General features: G+C 36.5%; 1 protein-coding gene across 1 annotated transcript in view; it reads left to right on the top strand.

Annotated features, from left to right (window-relative positions):
* Positions 1–11168: 11168 nt before the first annotated feature.
* LOC123527392 (uncharacterized) overlaps positions 11169–22984 on the top strand; it is a 33772-nt gene continuing 21956 nt past the window's right edge. Inside the window, exon 1 of the mRNA XM_045306804.2 lies at positions 11169–11526. Coding sequence (XP_045162739.2) covers positions 11275–11526 — 252 coding nt within the window. The 5' untranslated portion in view covers positions 11169–11274. The remainder of the gene's footprint in view (positions 11527–22984) is intronic.

Below are 22984 nucleotides of genomic sequence, written 5' to 3'. Positions count from 1 at the left end.
AAAGATGACTCCCTTCGAATCTCATAGAATAACGACCCCGGTTATTATTCTATAGAAAAAGTGACTACTTCCATGTATAATAGTCACTGCCGAAATTACTACATTCGAACTCTCGTACAATATCGATTCCCTGACATTATTCTATTTAAAAAAGTTACTCTTTCCGTGTAAAACACCGGCTCCTAAAAAGACATTCGACGATAATATCTATTAAAAAGTGATCCCCACCAAACCTAACGGACAATTTTACTAGATCTACAACTCTAATACCCTCCATTGCCAAAAGTTAACATTTTGATTGTACTACTACTACTGGTGCCGCTACTTCTATTGCTATTACTACATGCACTTCTTCTTCTACTACTACTACTACTACTACTACTACTTCTACTACTACTACCTACTACTACAACTGCTACTACTGATACTACTATACCTGCTTCCACTAATACGTCTTGTACATCTACCTCTTCTTCTCCTGCTGCTGTTGTTGCTGTCACTTATTCCTCTGCTGCTGCTGCTGCTGCTGCCGCTGCCACTGCCACTACTACTACTACTACTACTACTACTACTTTCTATTGTTGCCGCTACCGTACTTTACTGCCACTGCTAAGTATTGCAACTTCTATTAATACTAAGTTCTATGCTAGCAGTTTCTTGTGCAGTTTTCTTCTGAAGAATTACTTCATACCAAAGTTTGCAGGGATTATTGACACTGGTGTATTTTGTGAACGTATTGTGAATTGTTATTTTCCTGAAAAAAATGTATACACCAAGATACAGCGTCTAGCAATAGAATCCCTTTTAAAGTTGCGGAATGCTCTGATTTCTGTGTCAAGTGATGGTATCTGGGGCTAATGGTCAAACGGAAGGACGGACGGACGGACAAGGGCAAATCTATATGCCCCCCTCCCCCGAGTGGGGGCATAAAATGTAGTTCATAATTCGAATTGCGAACTGCAAACTGGTCTGCAGTTCGCAGTTCACGATTCGAATTGCGAACTGCAAACTGGTCTGCAGTTCAATATTTAAAATGAAAGTATATTGGAACATTACTCTTAGGCCTAGAATTTCGTACTTAGTAAGTTTTTGCTTAAAAGAGGTTATGGTCCCTCAGCTGCAGTCACTTTATCCGAATCCAAATTGTAAACTGTAAGCTAGTCTGACTAAGCGTCCTGTACCGGTTCTTCTCCTAAAAGAAGGCTTCTAAAGTGTCATGCACAAGGTATATCAAAGCACCAGTCTGTCTTTCCACAAAGAGTCTGTATCTAAATACACGATTTCTCTCCATCTGCTCTGAGGGATCTCGCTCTTCATCTGGTGAGATCGTTCGGTGTCAGATTACTTTCGCGACCAGAGTGGCTGCGTTTGTGCTATGTAAAACGCCTTTAAACGGGCTTATCATAAAAAGGACTATATATAAACATGGTATAATAATAATAATTTCAAATTACTCTAATCAGAGTCATATACATTATATGTTTTGTCCTTTCGGAATAGGGTCAGTAAATTGGTAAAAAAAATGTTCGTGGTATATTCGAAATCAGTCCATAATAAATGGTACCTAATTTACCCATTTTATTTGGGCACATTCGTGTAGAACGAGTGCTTTAATAAATCACACTTTTGCACTACTGGAATACATTCTACATGGAATGAGACAGTTTACATTTTCATACACCCCACATGGCAAGTTTTGCAGATCGAAACTGGAAGTAAATGTTTATTGTGCGGACTAGAGCAAATATGCGCTATTTTAAGGGTAGCAGACCACAACTGGCAGGCATTTTAATAGGAATATCCAACCCCCATTTTCTTGTTATTATCATTTGTAACAGAGCTTTTCTGAAAAGTAGTTGTAGGAAAAATTGATGTTCTCTAAAGATACGTAAAGACGGCCTGAAGTTAGCGGTTTTTAATACAATACAAAAAAGGATTAATCACTGGACATTAAACATTCTCTCTGTCATAATGTATATGCAGTTTACAATTAAAATTGTGAATAATGCATTGAACTTTGATTAGCGATCATTTGGAACTGGTAAAAAATGACATTAAAACAAATAAAGGAGACAACTAAATTATTTGACATTTATTGTTTAATCACGGTCCATATATTTGTTAAGAAAATTGCGAGACATATATTCAATCACTTTAGCTCCATTGGATCATTTAAACACTTTGATTGGTTACATTTTGCACAGACAAACAACACAACTCTCTTCTTACGCCCATTTAAGGTATGTTGACCAATCATGCAGGTCTTAGTGCCGAGTGCATAATTGCGACTGCGACAAAAAATGTCGTCGTTCCAATTAGTTATGGACAATTTAATTCAAATTACTTATCAATGGCACAAATAGATAAAATCTCTAAAAGTATTAGACACCTGCACATATCAAAGCCCCACTTACATTAAACCAAACAAGATTTATAAAGTAATGTTTCTAAGCCAAGATCAAAGCCCAGGCTCTAGTACTGACCGTTTGCAGATTTCTTATGTCATATTTCATTATAATACCAAGACAATAAAACGGGTCTGTCGATGAGCCATTCCAGTGCTACCTTTGGACGTATCCGAAGGCGGCGGCAAGAATGGTGTTAAATGTTGGTATTTTATTAGCAGATGTATGTAATATGCTGGTTTTGCCAGGGACAAGATTATACGGACTTTCTTCTTTATATGACACTATCTATGAATATTTTGTACAATAAGTCCAGTATATTTCGCTTTAAACACTGTCAAAATACGACTGCGTACTTTGCTTGTGTGTGGACTACTTTCGTTAATATTCGTTACTATTTATCAAATTGTTCTGTTTCAGAAAGTTAGAAATAGGTAAAGTTCATGGCAAAATTAGCCCGTCTCAGGTGCAGTTCATCGCAAAATTAGACTCTCTCTGTGACTGGACAATCAATACAGGCTTCGACACAGATATGTCAAGCAGGTTACAAACTGAATATTTTATATGTCAGAAATAATCCAAAGTCAGGTGAGCTATAGTCAGACGTGAGATGAACATTCTTGAGTGGGCTGACAGTGACTTGAACATTCCGGCTAGTTACTTCAATATCCGGGCAAATTCCGTCAAATGAAACAGTTCTTTGATTAATCTTACAATTGATCTTTCGTTGATTTTATTTACAAAGGGCAATATAATTTTTGTTTAAAATTGAAATGATATACACACATGTACTGCAATAGAAATCACACAATGTAAAGCTGAATTATTTTACAGGAACAACGCACTACTGCAAAAGCTGCACAAGATTTTTTTATTTTATTTTTTATATGTCAGTTCATGTGTTTTATGACCTTTTAATAAGTCCTAAATACAATAGAAATGTATTTGAGTTAAAAACATTCCATAAGAAAAAATGTTATAACATCATGACAGTAAACGGGTTGGGCTTTAAGCCATTCAAGAGTTACATTAGGCCATACCTGGCTGTAGACGATCCTTATAATGGGTGTAAATGTCTTTAATTGAAACATGTCACAATATATATCAACTGATAAAATAAAGATAAAATAATACAAAGTTTTCACACAAAAAATAAAAAAAAAAAAAAATTCACGCGCTCTGTAAAGAAATACAAACTACAATATTAAAGATATTTCAAAATATTCCTTTCCACACCGACTGGTGAATTAATTGAAGTAATCATAAGAATTCTAAATGATTTTAATTCAGTTTTCTATGAATTTTACTGTATTGCTCGTAAGAGTACATTAACTACTCTGAGCGTAGAAGGAATTTGGCAGTAAAAGGTACTAAGAGAACACCAGTGAATTTCTTTCTCTCATTCTAGCTCTCCTTTATACTCATAAAACAAACCAAGAAGATTGGTCATACAGGACGGATTACACCAAACCGGAAGTGACTACTCAGTGTTAGTAGTCCAAAATGTAGTTCCATGCTATGGATGAAGTCTGGTATAATGAGTGACATGAGGAGGTGACAGTTAAATTTTTGGCTTATGTTTATTGCTTATTGTATTGAGAATAGATCTAGACCATTTTCAATGTAAATTTCCTGGAGTAAGTTTTATTCTTTGCGAAAAATGTCTACCTACGCGTAATTGCTAAACGGCTGTTTTCATGGGGGCATTTTTAGAGGATGATGTTTCTCAGAAACAGATTATTTTTCTTATATACAACATAACATGTCAATATTTTTCTATTTTTGATAAGAAGACATGTTATACTAAATGACCATATATGGGTTTCATATCATTGAAATGCTCTAAAGTGCTGAAAATGAGGTCTGAATGTTTTGTTATTAATATGAAATAAATAAGGAACTGAATTGGTAGAATGTAACCTACATGACAAGAATTCACAAAGACTGTACGGGCAAGGATGAATTGCCTCGGACATCTCCGTTAATATTCGTAATAACACGTTCATTGCCGAGGATATCCAATTCAATTAAACAGCAGACGATACCGCCAGGGAAAAGTATTAGTTTCCCCGCTATGCGCGGCGCACGTCACTATTAAGTTTAAAGAACATGAAATGTCACATCCCGTGACAAACATGCTATAACTTCTACATGTTTTCATTGTTTATATTTAAGCTTATCTATATTCGTCACCGGTAATTGATATGGGCGGCTCCTCCATAAAAATGTTAATAAATTCATTGGAAAAAATCCTGCAAGATAGAGAAGCTCCATTTCAAGATTTTTCACTTCTTCTTTACTTTTTCAGTTTGCAGATCACATTTGAAAACGTGAACTGAGAACTGCAAACTGCAGACCAACTGTGAAATGCATTCTTGTCTACATTTTGCTGGACAGTGCTGATCAGACTGCACTTTGAAATTTGAATCGTAAACTGCAGCACAGTGTACAGTTCTCAATACGAATCTCGAACTGCAGACCAGTTTTCAGTTCGAATTTGAATCGCGAACTGCAGACCATTTTGCAGTTCGCAATTCGAATCGCGAACTGCGAACTGCAGGCCAGTTTGCAGTTCGCAATTCGAATCGCGAGCTGCGAACTGCAGGCTAGTTTGCAGTTCGCAATTCGAAAGGCGAACTGCGGACCAGTTTGCAGTTCACAATTCGAAACACAAACTGCGAACTGTAGACCAGCTGTGAAATGCATTCTTGTCTGCAGTTCTAATGGAAGACTTTTCACATTTATGTTTAGCAAACACTTGCCTATTACTTTAAAGTATAAGAGTAACCTTCAAATTCATAATCATTTTGAATCTTGAACTGCAGACCAGTTTGCAGTTCGCAATTCGAATCGTGAACTGCGAACTGCAGACCAGTTTGCAGTTCGCAATTCGAATTATGAACTACGAATTGCGAACTGCGAACTGAGAACTGCAGACCAGTTTGCAGTTCGTAGTTCGAATCGAAAACTAGGAGCCGCAGACTTGCCGGCACTTTGCAGTTCTACTGAAGAGGGAGGAAGTGCAGACCATTAACATTAATGAGCCGTGCCATGAGAAAATCAACATAGTAGGTTTGCGACCAGCATGGATCCAGACCAGCTTGCGCATCCGCGCAGTCTGGTCAGGATCCATGCTGTTCACTTTTAAAGCCTACTGCAATTAGAGAAACCATTAGCGAACAGCAAGGGTCCTGACCAGACTGAGCGGATGCGCAAGCTGGTCTGGATCCATGCTGGTCGCAAACCCACTATGTTGATTTTCTCATGGCACGGCTCAAAATTTTATATTTAGCAAATACTGACCTATTACTTAAAAGTATAAGAGTAACGTTCAAATATATTTTTATTTTGAATCTTGAACCGCAGACCAGTTTGCAGTGCAATTCGATCACGAATGCGAACTGCGAATGCAGACCAGTTCAGTGCAATCGACGCGAATGCAGACCAGTTTGCAGTTCGCAATTTGAAACACAAACTGCAAACTATAGACCAGCTGTGAAATGCATTCTTGTCTGCAATGCGCATCAGACTGCACTTTGAAATTTTTATTGTAATCAGCAGACAAGATTGCAGTTTGCAATTCGGAACGCGAACTGCGGACCAGTTTGCAGTTCGCAGTTGGAAACGCGAAATGCGAACTGCAGACTAATTATGAAAAGCATTCTTGTCCGCAATGCGCTGGACAGTGCTGATCAGACTGCACTTTGAAATTTGAATCGTAAATTGTAGCCCAGTTTACAGTTTGCAATACGAATCCCGAACTGCAGACCAGTTTGCAGTTCGAATTCGAATCGCGAACTGCAGACCAGTTTGCAGTTCGCAATTCTAATCGTGAACTGCGAACTGCGAACTGCAGACCAGTTTGCAGTTCGCAATTCGAAACGCGAACTGCGAACTGCAGACCAGTTTGCAGTTCGCAATTCGAAACACAAACTGCGAACTATAGACCAGCTGTGAAATGCGCAAGAAAGTGCTGATCAAACTGCACTTTGAAATTTTTATTGTAATCAGCCGACAAGGTTGCAGTTTGCAATTCGGAACGCGAACTGCGGACCAGTTTGCAGTTCGCAGTTGGAAACGCGAAATGCGAACTGCAGATTAATTATGAAATGCATTCTTGTCCGCAATTCGCTGGACAGTCAAGTCAATTCAAGTCAAAAGTTTATGAAATGTAACAAAGGCCTCCGGCCCAAAATACACTACATAATATATAGTAAGTAAATATATAAACAGTTGTGATCCCACAAAATGTATACATATACAATCGGATAAATTGAAATACATATTCATAGGTTCAGCACACAGTCGACTAGTAAACATAGGCTGCTGAGTATCATATTTAACAGGTCAAACATTATTTAAGACTTTCTCAAGATACAATGCTGTTAGATATAACACCTTTTCATTATCAGAGCTAAGTATGTTATAAAAACTTTGTATACTTCTGTCAGATGAATACCATTTAAGAAGATACTGATTACGGATCTCACTAAATTTCTCACATTGAAAAAAAACATGATATTCACATTCAACAATACTAGTGTTACTTCTATTATAACAAAATTGGCAGATACGAAGATACGAGATTCAAAAGGTGTATTGTTGTGCCTACCAGTTTCAACATGCAGCTTATGGCTTGAACAACGAAATTTTGACATTGCTAGTCTGTATTTAAATGGCAAATTTATTGTAAGGTAACGTTCTGTATTTTATAAAGTTTTAAAATGTTTATAATGGTGACATCTACTTGATTCTTCGATAGACTCTTTCCAGTTTTGTTTATAACAATCTATGAGTCTTTGACGAAAAATACTAACGAAGTAGTCAATATTTCCAACATCATGTGAAACCCAAACATAACCCAAACCATACAAAACAAGTGTTTGACCTGAGTAGCCCAGGTGATTCTACCTACGTTATCTAAAGATTTTAGCATAAAATAACACCGTTTAGGGTAGATAGAGTTATCCATCTGTATTAGTTAGCTGATCAAACTGCACTTTGAAATTTGAATCGTAAATTGTAGCCCAGTTTACAGATTGCAATACGAATCCCGAACTGCAGACCAGTTTGCAGTTCGAATTCAAATCGCGAACTACAGACCAGTTTGCAGTTCGCAATTCGAAACGCGAACTGCGAACTGCGAACTGCAGACCAGTTTGCAGTTCGCAATTGGAAACACAAACTGCGAACTATAGACCGACTGTGAAATGCATTCTTGTCTGCAATGCGCAAGAAAGTGCTGATCAGACTGCACTTTGAAATTTTTATTGTAATCAGCAGACAAGATTGCAGTTTGCAATTCGGAACGCGAACTGCGGACCAGTTTGCAGTTCGCAGTTGGAAACGCGAAATGCAAACTGCAGACTAATTATGAAATGCATTCTTGTCCGCAATGCGCTGGACAGTACTGATCAGACTGCACTTTGAAATTTGAATTGTAAACTGCAGCCCAGTTTACAGTTCGCAATATGAATCTCAAATTGCAGACCAGTTTGCAGTTCGAATTCGAATCGCGAATTGCAGACCAGTTTGCAGTTCGCAATTCGAAACGCGAACTGCAGACCAACTGTGAAATGCATTCTTGTCTGCAATGCGCAGGACAGTGTTGATCAGACTGCACGTTGACATTTGAATCGTAAAGCGCAGACCAGTTTATAGTTTGCAATTTGAATCGCGAACTGCAGACCAGTTTGCATTTCGCAATTCGAAACGCGAACTGCTAACTTCAGACCAAATGTGAAATGCATTCTTGTCTACAATTTGCCGGGCAGTGCTGATCAGACTGCACACTTTGAAATTTGAATCGTAAACTGCAGACTAGTTTGCAGTTCGCAACACGAATCGCAAACTGCAGACCAGTTTGCAGTTCGCAATTCGAAACGAGAACTGCAGACCAACTGTGAAATGCATTCTTGTCTGCAATGTGCTGGACATTGTGGATCAGACTGCACGTTGACATTTGAATCGTAAAGTGCAGAGCAGTTTACAGTTCGCAATTCGAATCGCGAACTGCAGACCAGTTTGCAGTTCGCAATTCGAATCGCGAACTGCGAACTGCGAACTGCAGACCAGTTTGCAGTTCGCAATTCGAAACGCGAACTGCGAACTGCAGATCAACTTAACTATAATGATTATAATTTATTACGCAAAACGGTAAAATATATCTCTTTGTTCATGACAAAAAAAAAGTTACAATATAAAATAGCAATGAGTTGTTAGTTCTGTGAACTTTAACTGAGAAAAAACTTTGGTGTATTATGAACACGTTTTATTTTATTTCAAGTGGATAGGACATTAAACTAGAATATCAATCCATTGTGGTGTAAGAGAACATCACTTTATATTTTAGAATCTAGTAAGTCTTGAAATGATTTGTTTCAGAAATTCTATAATAATTGTCTGAATTTTGCAAGAGATTTTTTTTTTCAAAAGTAAAACTTTTTACTTAAAGTTATAATCCTGGCTAGATAAGATTCCGTAGCGAATGTAATAGGAAGGTCATTTTTCTACAGCAACGCATAACACTTCCGTTCACGAAGACATTGGCTGGATAAATTTACTTGTAAATTGATATACTGTTTGCAGATCAAATTGCCCTTTCGCCTTATCTTAAGTCGACAGACTTGTACCTTTACGTCACAAAAGTAGCGATGCTGAAGCTGTTTTTGGAACTCGTCTATACAGGTAACTCCGTCTTTCCGATACGAGTAAAAATACTGAATGAACTTGTTTACATTGGCTGCATGACCGAGATACTGTTCGAATGGGTGTTTTACCGGATTGTAACAGATATACTAGATAAATCTAATCTTCATTTAAAATTTAAATGAATCTTGTCACAATGCACCCTACATTTAGGTAGCGTGGATGTGAAATAAGACACCCTTTTATACATTACAGGCCTTTTTTCTGGCTTCTTCAGTAACTTTTGCTGCAGCCTTTTCTTTTAAATAACGTATCTCGTGTTTAGTTTACACAATAATTATAAAACGTGACTGACTCGAGATGTTGGATTCGCTCATCATTGATTGAAGGGCATAAGTTCGATTCCCGAAGCCGACCATGCCTCTTTAGTTGAAAAAAGTCGGCAATTTCTTACAGAATATGTGACACACTAAGTGAAGATCTCAGTTGGTCAAAACATATTGATAACATCACATCAAAAGCAAATAATTCACTTAGATTCATGAGAAGGATTGTAAAAAGAACAACACCAGGAAAGTAAAAGAAACAGCTTACAACACCAATGTCCGCCCACAGCTTAAATACTGCTCCTCTATAAAATGGGACTAAAATTTACATGTCTTCACTTGGTACTGGCAGTGTTCCACAAGATTTGAGGACCGCTATCGTAAAAGAGCCCACGAAGCAAAGCCAGCAATCGCAGACCTATTCTCTTACAACAGGCTTAATTTGATAGCATAAATGTATTTTTTGTAGAAATGTCAGAGAAAAGCAAAATATTTGTAAATTTCTACATTTATCCACCGTCGTTACACAAATTCCTATCACGGTCAATCAGCCATTGTTGTTTTCGACGTATTTAATTTTTTGTCACGTGACACTGTCTTCGTTGATTTACGTTTATGACTGGCATATATAGAACAATTCGAATGTAATAATAATAATAATAATAATAATAATAATAATAATGAAAGTTATTACCACAAAATCCTTTAAAGCAATTATGATAAGAATCAGATTTTTTTTTAAAAATCACGCATATTTTGCAGATAATGTAACATACATATATTTTATACTACATAAGCATGCATCTTGCATAATATTATTTAAGAAAATGATTTTTTCCCCTTTTTTTTTCGGTGTTCATGCGAAATGAACGACATAATAGGATCTGCAAATTAAACATGAATCATTAGCTGGATTAACCTATCCTTAAAAAAGTTTCATTTCTTATATTTACATTATACATCTTTTTCGTTTGTAAAAATATTATATATTAAATTGCACATATTTTGTTACATTCAACATTATAATCAGCTTCACGGCCATTCGGTTCACCAGACGGAACAACTGCGACGTTATCTAAGGAACGTTCTCCCTGACTATATGCGGACGTCGTCAAAACGGCGTTCCGTTATCACAAGCAGCGTTAACGTAAATTTTGTTGTTCTTACGAAATGATCTTTCAACGGAAAAGAATAGGACGAATGTGAATATTTTATATTTATACTTAACGAAAAACTCGATGAAATACTACGCATAAAATTTTATTCAATTTCTTATTTTTCAGTAAGATTCAGCTCAGAAACTGATGTTAGTTAATTTAGTTCAACTATACCACTCACTGAAATATATCATTATTAACAGAAAATAAACGCACGTAGTTATGTTAACAAACGCCGCCTTACATATGATGTAATAGTCTTGAAGCTATCCTGTGATATTTTAAAGCACAACGGGTTAGTATTGTAATTTATATGACAATTAAGTAGCATTGCCCGGCCATAATTTCAGTATTGATTCATTTTTAAGTGCCCGGTCATAATCTATGTATTGATTCATTTAATGATACTGCCGGTTTTTTACGAAAGTAAGAACAAAACAATGAATAAAAAACCAAACAAAAACTAATTAGAATCTAATGCAAAATATAAACCCCCGGACCCCTCTCTCTCTCTCTCTCTCTCTCTCTCTGCTAAACGGAAGTAAAATAACTCTAAGGCTATATTAAACATTAATATTACTATGCTGGTTTAAAAACTAGGTTTATGAAATCTATACACGGACTGCATGCTTCGCTTGAGTTCGAGGTCTACTTGTCGTGAAGTACGGTGTGTGATTCATGCATAAACAAGTTGATTTTTAAGCTTTAGCGTAAGGGCAGTTTGGATATTGATGAACAATGCGATTCTTGCTTCGTTGTTTGCCGAGGAGTCACGATTTTTCTTCATTCCGACGGACCAGAGTCTACAACCAATGCAAAGACAGGAATTACAATGTGAACTATAACCCGACATGTCGGCGTTTTTTGCAATCGTCTGCTTCTAAAACGAATGTGTTTAAAAGTCCGAGACCACCTGTCGAACTACCCGTGATTTCATTAAGTAACTACATGTTTTCCAGGTTTTCAGCATTTGGAAATAAAAAAGCACTGGTGAGTTTATTTTTCACTCCCTTTATCGTGTTCTATTTTTTTTATTGATTTTGAATACATCACACTGGATTTTTAATACCAGTTTTTATACAGAGTGGGGTCTTTTTTATATACAGACTGTTGGTGGCTTTTTAGATAGAATTTCAGCCTCCTGTGGTTTAAGCTAATTTCCACTTGGCTATACAAAATTTGAATAGCCTCAGGAGTTATCTCCTATGAACAAAACATACGGTCTGAACACAGACTAGTCAAGGTTCATCTATCCACTCAACACTATACATGTGGTCCAAATTTAAATGTTGTAGGTTATGGACAAGATGATTTTTAAAGTTTTTCCCTATATAAGTCTATTTAAGCCATGTGACCCCCAGGGCGGGGTCACATTTAACCATAGGAAAATAATTTGAACAATCTTAGTAGAGGACCACCAGATGATGTTATATAAAAAATATCAAAGCCCTAGGCCCTGTGTTTTTGGACAAGAAGATTTTCCAATGTTTTCCCTGTATAAATCTATGTAAACCATGTGACCCACAGGGCTGGGCCATATTTGACCCTAGGTAAATAATTTTAACAAACTTGGTAGACGATTACTAGATGATGCTACATACCAAATATCAAACCATAGGCCCTGTGGTTTTGGACAAAAATGTTTTCAAAGTTTTTCCCAATATAAATCTATGTAAAATATGAAATACTCACTCAAAAATTGTTGAACCAGTCTGATTTTCAGGGAGACACAACTAGGGTACCAATACATCATTCTGACAGAGTTTGGTTAAAATCCCCCCAGTAGTTTCTAAGGAGATGCGATGACGAGAAACTGTTAACGGACGGAAGGACGCACGGACGGAAGGACGACGGACCACGGACGTAGAGTGATTTGAATAGCCCACCATCATCAGATGGTGGGCTAAAATGTCATTTATTCAGAATTTGATATTAACTTACCACTTCAAGTCATTAAGAAATATGTTTTGTTACAAAAATGGAAATGTTTTTGCATTTGGTTAAATAAATTAATTGACCTATATGATCGATATCTTCCATGGATGCGTACAGTTTGTAAGAGATGACTTTTCCAAAATTTTAGCCTCCTTCTCAAGTTTGTTTAACATTTTGAGTTCAGCAGTCATGCTATCACTGTCCATGCTCATGCTCTTGGTTAAAGTGCTAAACCAACCACCAACCGTGTTATTCACTTTGACAAGGGAGAGAAGTACAAACTACTCTTGTGTTTTCATTCTGGCAACCTGTATGAACATTTCTACCATTAAACAAGAATACAAAGACATGAAAACTGCACCACTAAAAACAGAAAGGTGAAAACTAGCTAAGAGATTAGTAATTCTTATGAAAGACTATTCCTTCACCCAGATATAAAAGAAAGCGTTAACATGAAAATTAAAGTAAATACATGTAGTTAAAATGCATTAAGGACGTGTACAAGATCTATAGAAACACTTCTTAATACATGTTAGTAGAAACAAGTGAATGAAGTATTGCCATGCAATACAAAGTCCCCTACTGGAAGGCACCTAATTTTCTCTACTGCAGTATAACATAATGAACTGATATCTGTCAATGATGTATAAACACTATTGTATTATATATACAATATGTTATAACAACCCATTTGGATTAAAATGTGCATATATAAAAACCCACAGTTGTTTTCATATTGAATTGTTTTGGCTGATTATAAAAAAGTTATCATATAAGTTATTTATAATAACAACAAAGGGAAATTAATCTTAAAAAATAAAATCTATATAATATAAGTCCACAAGAAACTCTTTACCAGGTAGAGATAGGTCAAAATACACAAAAATTGGATGTAACATGCATGTTGTACCACAGAAAAGTGGTCTCGATTTTTTTCTACCGCCAGTAATAAAAAAGTTACAATAAAATCTATTTATATTAAAAGAAAGGGACGTAATTCTAAAAACAAGGGTGCCTCATGGTGGTGAAAATTTGGTCCAAGTTACATCAAAATCCCTCCATGCATGAAGAAGAAATGCTCTGTACAAAGTCATTCTTGAATTTGACCTCTGACCTCTAAATATGAACTTGACCTTAGACTTAGGGACCTCGTTCTTGCGCATGATAATCCGTCTTGTATTGGTGAACATCACAATCCCTCCATGCATGAAGAAGAAATGCTCCAGACAAAGTCATTCTTGTGTCTGACCTTTGGTCTCTAAGTGTGACCTTGACATTAGATCTTGGGCCTGGGTTTTGCGCATTACATGTTGTCTCATCCTGTGGAATATTTGTGCCAACTGATATCTAAATCCTGTTTTGCATGACAAAGTTATAGACCGGAGAGGAAAAATATCCTCTTGACCTTTGATCTCAAAGTGTGACCTTGACCTTTAAGCTAGGGTACTGGGTGTTGCACATGACACGTCGTCTCATCATGGGGAACATTTATGCCAATTAATATTGTAATCCCTTGATGGATGACAGAGTTCTGGATCGGACAGGAAAAAACCTTATTGACCTTTGACCTCCAATTGTGACCTTGACCTTTGAGCTAAGGGTCTGGGCTTTGCGCACGACATGTTGTCTCATCATGGGGAACATTTATGCCAAGTAATATTATAATCCCTTCATGGATGGCAGACTTATGGACGGGACAGGAAAAAAACTCTGTTGACCTTTGACCCCCAATTGTGACCTTGACCTTTGAGCTAGGGGTCCGGGATTTGGGCATGACACGTCGTCTCATCATGGGGAACACTTGTGACAAGTGATATTAAAATCCCTTAATGAATGTCAAAGTTATGGACCGGACACGAAACAGACCCTGTTCATGCTATGTTAACATTTGACTGCTAAGTGTGACCTTGACCTTTGAGCTAGAGGTCTGAAAGTTGTGCATGGCACATCGTTTTATTATGAGGTACATTTGTGCCAAGTAATATTAAAATCCCTTCATGGATGGGAGAGTAATGGACCGGACAGGAAAAAAGCCATGTTGACCTTTGATCTCCAATTGTGACCTTGACCTTTAAGCTAGGGGTCCAGGTTTTGCGCATGACACGTCGTCTCCTCATGGGGAACATTTGTGCCAAGTAATATCAAAATCCCTTCATGGATGGGAGAGTTATGGACCGGACAGGAAAAAAGCCATGTTGACCTTTGATCTCCAATTGTGACCTTGACCTTTAAGCTAGTGGTCCAGGTTTTGCGCAGGACACGTCGTCTCCTCATGGGGAACATTTGTGCCAAGTAATATCAAAATCCCTTCATGGATGGGAGAGTTATGGACCGGACAGAACAAAAGCCCTGTTGACCTACAACTGTGACCTTGACCTTTGAGCTAGGGGTCCGGGATTTACGCATGACACGTCGTCTCATCATGGGGAACATTTGTGCCAAGTAATATTAAAATCCCTTCATGGATGACAGAGTTATGGACCGGACACGAAATTGCGGACGGACGGACGGAATGACGGAAAAGCGCATTCCTATAGTCCCCGAAACTGGTTTTCAACCAGTAGGGGACTAATAACTTAAATAATGCACAATAGATCTTTTCTTATCTTGTTGCATAACTTAAATTCACTGGTTACTAAGTAATCTAATACAATTGATCACAGAGATGGCAATAATATAATTTTTCACCAAATTTCATAAAACAAAAGTCCCTTTATTGACATATGAAACAAAGACTGCAAATATAATTATCTTTAACTTTTTTGTATATATATATATTCCTCATATAATTATATGATTTCAAATGTGCTGAACCCACAGTTAATGTTAGATAAGATATAGTTAACTGAATCTTATTTCTTTAGTTTCATTGCTTTGTTTTAAATGGACAAAATATTGCTTTCTATATCTACAGGTGAAAGTGAAAGAAGTCTAAATAAAGAAACATATGGACTTCTTTCATTTCCCACTGAATATCAAAAATATGTCTTCTTTAGTGTCTAATGTTTTTTTAATGGATTCAAAAACGCTTACCTTTAGTCATTGATATTTTTCCTCTGACAGGAGATCCATCTTTGGAAGCGGAAGATGTAGACTGTCTACACTGTCTTTGTCAGAAACATCACACTTTTCATCTATCACCTCTGTTCATCCCTGATACAATAAGTCAATGCTGCATTTAGTACATAGTTGGTAAAATGTAAAACGGCCCAGTAAATAATACTTCAATACTATTTATGGTATCATTCCTGCAGAAATTGCTTGTACAAAACTTTCCAAATGTTTGTATTGCTTTAGAGTGTGTCTTCAGTCGATCACCATGGAGAACATACGCCTCACCAAAGATCCCATCCCATCACCTCACAGATAGAGTTAATGTACTCTATCCATTGAGCTAACTGGGTGGGTTAAAGGTCCATTACTAAGGGAAAGTGAGTTGGCAATTTTTTTCATAGCCAGTGCATAGACTTCTGCAAGACACTAAATAACGAAGATTGGCAGGTCAAAATTTACAGAAGGTCTTTGGAACTCAAAGAAATGTATGTGTATTATGTTGAAATTTCGACAGAATGACCCCCAGGTCTTTTTAACTTTCTTCATACTTCATAGAAAAATAATTGTACATATACTGCGATTTATTTCGAATTTCTACATACCAACTTTCATTTTCCAATAAAATGAAATAGTTTCTGTGCTTTTTAAAAGAAATTAAAATGTTCACTTTCCTTAGTATTGGACCTTTAAGCAGATTATAAGGTATAAATTTCTGAATAATTTCAATGACAATCAACTGAGATACTACTAAGTCATAAAATTTTGTAGGAAACTAATTTTCGTAGATTTTGTGGTGGAGTTAATCTACAAAATGTAACCCAAATGAAGTAGTAAAATTCTTATTCATTTTATGTTCAAAGGTCAAAATCCAAAATGTCCTATCCCCACAAAATAATTTTTTGGCCAAAGTCATGAAATTTGGTGTCCACAAACTTTATCAATTTTACAGTAAGTTGCAAAGAATCTTTGATAATATATTACTATTTAAATTTGGCATTTATATAATCAACGGCTCTCAATCATATGCAAATCTGTGAACTATTATCTTGATGCATTAATAGACACTATTAGCATGCATCTGAATTTTTTTTCTAATAATGCATGAATTTACTATACTTGGAAGGCAACAAAGGCAGTTGATTCCATTTTTGTATATGGAGTCTTATTTGAAGAATCATATCTATGGATCACAAGGGGCTTCACTGTGGAATAATGCTTCAGAATGAGTGGTACTAATATGTAGGCCTGAAAAAGAATCAAACGAATACTTGTCTTACCAGTTTCTCACTTGAAATTTAGAGATAGGCAGAATCGTAGTCTGTCAGAAAGCAAATTTAAGAAATCTAAGCAAAACTGAATACATTGAAAATCTTAACATTTATAGACCAGCTCAATAAAAGTTACTTGTAAACACCTAGAATTTGTCTAACTAACTAGTTACTTGTTTCTCCTATATAGAGCTCATTTCAATAACTTCAGTGAACTACATTTAATTACTGTTTACATGATACTGACAAAACCTCTCGGGACCTCCCTGACGAAGTGGTTTATGCTCTCGCTCCACATCGATTTTGGTTTGAAAACTTCCTCGAGGTGTAGGATTCTTTATGTTAGGAAGTCATTCAGTTTATGTGAATTACATTCAAATACTGTTTGCTAGACATTGACCAAATGTCTCAAGGCCTTCCTCACCGAATGGTTCAGTGTATTGACTTAGATTTTCCTGACCTCTTTTGGGGATTAGGATTCTTTATGTGAGGAAACCATCCAGCTGTCTTATGCAAGGTTGACTGTTCTACACAGGTATCCATCAATACTTGACACAAAGTGAGTCATCCCAGTCTTCTTCCACCATCAAAAGCTGGAAAAGCGACTGTTATGGTGTGTTTTGGTGTGGCTCTTAATTCATTAAAAAGGGCCAAAACTTGTCTTCTCCTATGACAGAATATCTCCCTTATTTGACTGCACAAAATGTGAACAAGACCTCGTAGAACACGGAATAGAATTTTTTTGGTCACTGTGCACAAAAATTCTACTGTTCTTGGTCAAAGTGACCTTTGGCCTATTGACCTCAAAATCAATTGGGTTCATCTGCTGGTAATGATAAACCTCCCTATTAAGTTTCATGATCCTAGACCCAAGCATTCTCAAGTTATCGTCCGGACAAATTAAACTGTTCCAAGCCACTGTGACCTTGACATTAGACCTACTGACCTCAAAATCAATAAGGGTCATTTACTGGTCATGGTCAACCTTCCTATTAAAGTTATCATCTGGAAACAATTTTACTGTTCGAGGTCCCTGTGTCCTTGACCTATGGCCTACTGACCTCAAAATCAATAGAAGGCGTCTGCTGGTCATGACCAACCTCCCTATTAACTTTCGTGATCCTAGGCCCAAGCGTTCTTTAGTTATCATCTGGAAACCGTTCAACTGTTTCTGGTCACTGTAATATAAAAATCATTACCACTGGGTCAGCAGGATGGTAGACATTGAAGAGTCTTTTACAAGCACCTTTGGGTATGAGATGGTCCAGGGTTCCCTTCCTCTGGAGTCTGAAGCCTCTAAGTGCGAGGAAAACACCCAGAAGTGAGCCCAGACAAAACAGATTCTCCACCTAGATAAACAGACAAAAAATTACCTGTGTTATAAAATGTGAATTAATTTCTAAAAAAAATTTAAAACATTTGTACATATTTATCCTTTTAGTACCTTAAACAATATTGTTATGATTTTAATCCAATATTATCTGATAGTTTTCATATGTCAAAGAAAAACAGCTACATTAAAAGCTCTGATTATACAGTCAAACCTGTCCATAAAAAGCCAAAATGTGGTCTTTATTGGGAAGTGGTCTTTATTAACAGGTTAAAATACACTGTAAATGTTAAAATGGGAAACAAAACATGTGGTCTTTAGAGCCAGGTGGTTTTTGTCCAGGGGTGGTCTTTAACACAGGTTTGACTATAGTTTCGTTTGTTCCTGAAATAATGTTTAATTTTACAATGTGGTCAGATGAAATGCTTCCAGCCTTATTATCTGTCTTTTGCGAAACAAATTGTTTTTCTATATTTTCTGTGTGTTGCAATCATGTCTTTTAAGGGAACAAAATGTACAAATTTATATATAGCCAAGTAGATTATTATAACTGAGATAACAAAATTAAGACATTTCAAACTCTGTTATAGACACTGGGATGATTAAGGAGTAGAAAGTGTGCATTTATGAGTGTTAACTGGTTTAAAAAGCTGGCTGAAGTAGTGATTGGATAGCAGTTTAAGGCTGATGGAAACAATAATGTCTGCCAGTACTATTATGCCTGATTTACAGAGGTAAAGCAGGTGGCATTCTTGCATTCACAGAAAGATGTCAGACGCATATAAATGCCTAGAGTGAAAATGAACGATGTTTCCAACAAGTGTCATTTGAAGCAATTTATACAGTCTAAGAGAACATTGTACACTATAAAAAAAAAACTAAACTAGAAATGTGCCTGTAAGAGAAACATGCCTCACTATGTGATTTTAAGACATGAAAGTGCGAGTCCTGTGAGTAATGGCACATTAACAACACATGGATACTTAAGCTATGGGCTGGAAAAGAAATATATGCACACATATTTTAAACTTATTTGCACATTCTGGTAATGGTGAAAGTCTGTACTTATTTGAATATCCATATCTGTATATAAAAGTTAAAGGCCAAACTAGATGCCCACGGGCAACATGTCTAGCCCATCCTTTGACCCCTAACTGTGACCTTGACATGGAGATAAAAACCTGGGATTTGCACATGACACTCCATCTCACTGAGTTAAACATTCATGCCAAATATAAACAAGACTCTTCAATGCATACCAAAGATCAAACATGACCTTTGACATCCAACTGAGATTAACATTCATGCCAAATACCAACAAGATTGCTGTTATGGTCCGGACAAATAAGTCCGGATGGACGCACGTACGGCACGCGCACAAAAATCAAACAGCCATTCGGACGACTATGTCTTCGTTTCCGCAAGCGGGCTCAACAAAAATTATATAAAAAATTTACCTCTAAGTACAATTTTTGCCTTTGATTTTGGGGTTTAAGTCTCACATTTTGAAACATCATATTATTATTGTGAATGTTTATGCTACTTAGCAAGATATCTGAATATTCGTCTTTGTGCATAAAAAGTCATAGACCCAACCAGAACAAATAAGTAAACCCTTTGACCTCTAAGTGTGTCCTTGACCTTTGAGCTAGGGGTCTCGTCTTACACTGAATACATCCTCTAGTAATGGTGTATGTTTGTGCTACGTTATACTGGTAAGATTATTCATCCAATAGACTTAAATTCTTTGACTGGTTTGAGTTATCTTGACCTTTTAGGCTAAGGTCAACCAGTAGATCATGCTCACAACACATTGTCCAGTTATGCTGAATGTTTGGTCCTAGTTACTTGAACATACAGGTATTCATATAAAAATCATAGGCCACACATGAAATATAATGTAATTTCCTTTTTACTTCTAAGACCTTAAAGGCAGTGAATAAGGATAGGCCTACAATCTTGTAATAGTGAATTTTTGTTACAAGTTGTTTGAATACCCAATGCATGAATAAACAAGAGGGCCAAGATGGCCCTAGGTCGCTCAGCTGTGTAACACACCATAACAGTGTAAACATGTTTTACCTAGTGATTACATGGGGACAAATATTATGAGCAATTTTCAGTAAGACCAAAACACGTGGCATCTTGAGTGTAAACAAGCATTTTCTTTGTTTTCGTTTCAAAGTTCTATGTAATGGCTTAAAGATTACTACTCTTTATTTCACAAAACTATTGAAGTGTGCATTCTCGCATTAACGGAAACAGGGCTATGTAAATACTGCGTATATTGATGACTCGTTACAGCAAGGAGATAAATTTGATTTGTGTTTGAGTAATCTACGTGCAACAGTACAGTTGCTTTATTCTCTAAGTTTTACTGTACACCCCGTAAAATCAGTGTTTATACCTACACAAATAATTGCATTTTTAGGTTTCCTATTAAATTCATTGGATATGTCAGTAAGCCTTACGACAGAAAAAGCAGAGAAAATAATAAAACAGTGGACTGCAGTTTTAAAGGAAACATATATTTCATTACGACTTTTGTCGGAGGTTTTGGAGAAACTAGTGGCATACAGTGCTGCCGTTTCTCATGCAGTCCTCTGATATAAACGGATTGAAATTCATGAAAATGCTATGTTAAAGAGGAATAGAGGAGATTTTGATGCAAAAATCATTTCACTAAATGTCGTGAAAGCAGACATTACTTGGTTGATTAACAATTTGCAGACTTCAAAGAAATTGTAAAATTATACGAGGTTTACTGAAGTATGATTTCAGTTCCATGAAATCACACTGAAGTGCTGAGACGTTAATTGAGATGACTAAGGTAATATCAACTCAGACAATACCATATATATCCATACAATGTTGATATACATTGTAGTACATTGTTAGGTATAGAGCTTTTGGGATTCCACTTCACACTCTGCAGTGCTGATCCGCTAATTGTGATTTTTAGAGGACATCCAGCGAAATTAAATGGTTTGTATTGCACCATTTAAATAAAATTAATGAAAGCTCTGGCTAACTATTTACTGGAACTGAATAAGCATACATAATGAAGTCTGGAAATTGTTAATCCACCAAGTAATGTCTGCTTTCACGCCACGTAGTAAAATGATTTTTGCATCAAAATGTCCTCTATCTCTCTTTAACATAGCATTTTTTTATGAGTTTATTTATTTATATTAAAAAGTGCTCAATTTTATTAGCTCACCAGAGCACAAAGTGCTCAAGGTGAGCTATTGTGACCGGTCATTGTCCGGCGTCCGTCGGCGTCCGTCGTGCGTCGTCCGTCAACATTTGCCGTGTGAACACTCTAGAGGCCACATTTATGACCCAATCTTTATGAACCTTGGTCAGAATATTAGTCTTGATGATCTCTAGGTCAAGTCTGAAACTGGATCATCTGGGTTCAAAAACTAGTCAGTAGGCCAGATCAAAGGAAAAGCTTGCGAACACTCTAGAGGCCACATTTGTGACCCAATCTTTATGAAACTTGATTAGAGTATTAGTCTTGATAATCTCTAGGTTAAGTTTGAAACTTGATTATGTTTGGTCAAAAACTAGGTCAGTAGGCTAGATCAAAAGAAAAGCTTGTGAACACTCTAGAGGCCACATTTGTGACCCAATCTTTATGAAACTTGGTCAGATTATTTGTCTTGATAATCTTTAGGTCAAGTTTGAAACTAGGTTATGTGAGATTAAAAACTAGGTCAGTAGGCCAGATCAAATGAAAAGCTTGTGAACAAGCTAGAGGACACATTTGTGATCCAATCTTTATGAACATTGGTCAAAATGTTAGTCTTGATGATTTCTAGGTCAATTTTGAATCTGGGTCATGTTGGGTTAAAAAACAAGGTCACCCGGTCAAATCAAAGGAAAAGCTTGTGAACATTCTAAAGGCCATAGTTATGATCTAATCTTTATGAAATTTGGTCAGAATGTTTGTCCTGATGATCTCTAGGCCAAGTTAGAATCTGGGTCAAGTTGGGTTAAAAACTAGGTCAGTAGGCTAGATCAAAGGAAAAGCTTGTGAACACTCTAGAAGCCAATGTTTTGACTCAGTCTTTATGAACTTTATTCAGAATGTTTGTCTTAATGACCTTTAGGTCATATTTGAAATTGGATTATGTAAGGTCAAAAATTAGGTCAGTAGGATAGATCAAAGGAAAAGCTTGTGAACACTCTAGAGGTCACAGTTGTGACCCAATATTTATGAAACTTTGTCAGAATGTTTGCTTTGATGATCTCCAGGTCAATTTTGAAACTGGGTCATGCGGGGTCAAAAAGTAGGTCAGTAGGCCAGATCAAAGGAAAAGCTTGTAAACACTCTTTAGGCCACAGTTGTGTCTCTGTCTTATGGAACTTGGTCAGAATGTTTGTCTTGATGGTCTCTAGGTCAAGTTTTAATCTAGGTCATTTAGGGTCAAAACTAGGTCACATGGTCAAATCAAAGAAAAAGTTTGTGAACACTCTAAAGGCTACAGGTGTGACTCAATCTTTATGAAACTTGGTCAGAATATTTGTCTTGATGCTCTCTAGGTTAAATTGGAAACTGGCTCATGTGAGGTAAAAAAACTAGGTCAGTAGGCCAGATCAACTCTGGTGAGCGATATATAGGGCCATCATGGCCCTCTTGTTAATATTTAATCCAATTTGTTGTTTTTTTACTTAATCAATGAATTAATGCTTAATCAATGAATTAATGGTAATTAAATGTCACAGCCAGTCTCACTACCCATTAACACTATAAATTGTACATAAAAGAATTTCTCCCGGAGACCTAAACCACGCGAATTGTCTGAGCGGTTATCATAATAGCACTGATTAGTCATCTCAATTGGAATATATATAT

The sequence above is a fragment of the Mercenaria mercenaria genome, chromosome 1 (genome assembly GCF_021730395.1).
Source record: "Mercenaria mercenaria strain notata chromosome 1, MADL_Memer_1, whole genome shotgun sequence".
Classification (NCBI taxonomy): domain Eukaryota; kingdom Metazoa; phylum Mollusca; class Bivalvia; order Venerida; family Veneridae; genus Mercenaria; species Mercenaria mercenaria.
This window is presented reverse-complemented; position numbering and strand designations above follow the sequence as displayed.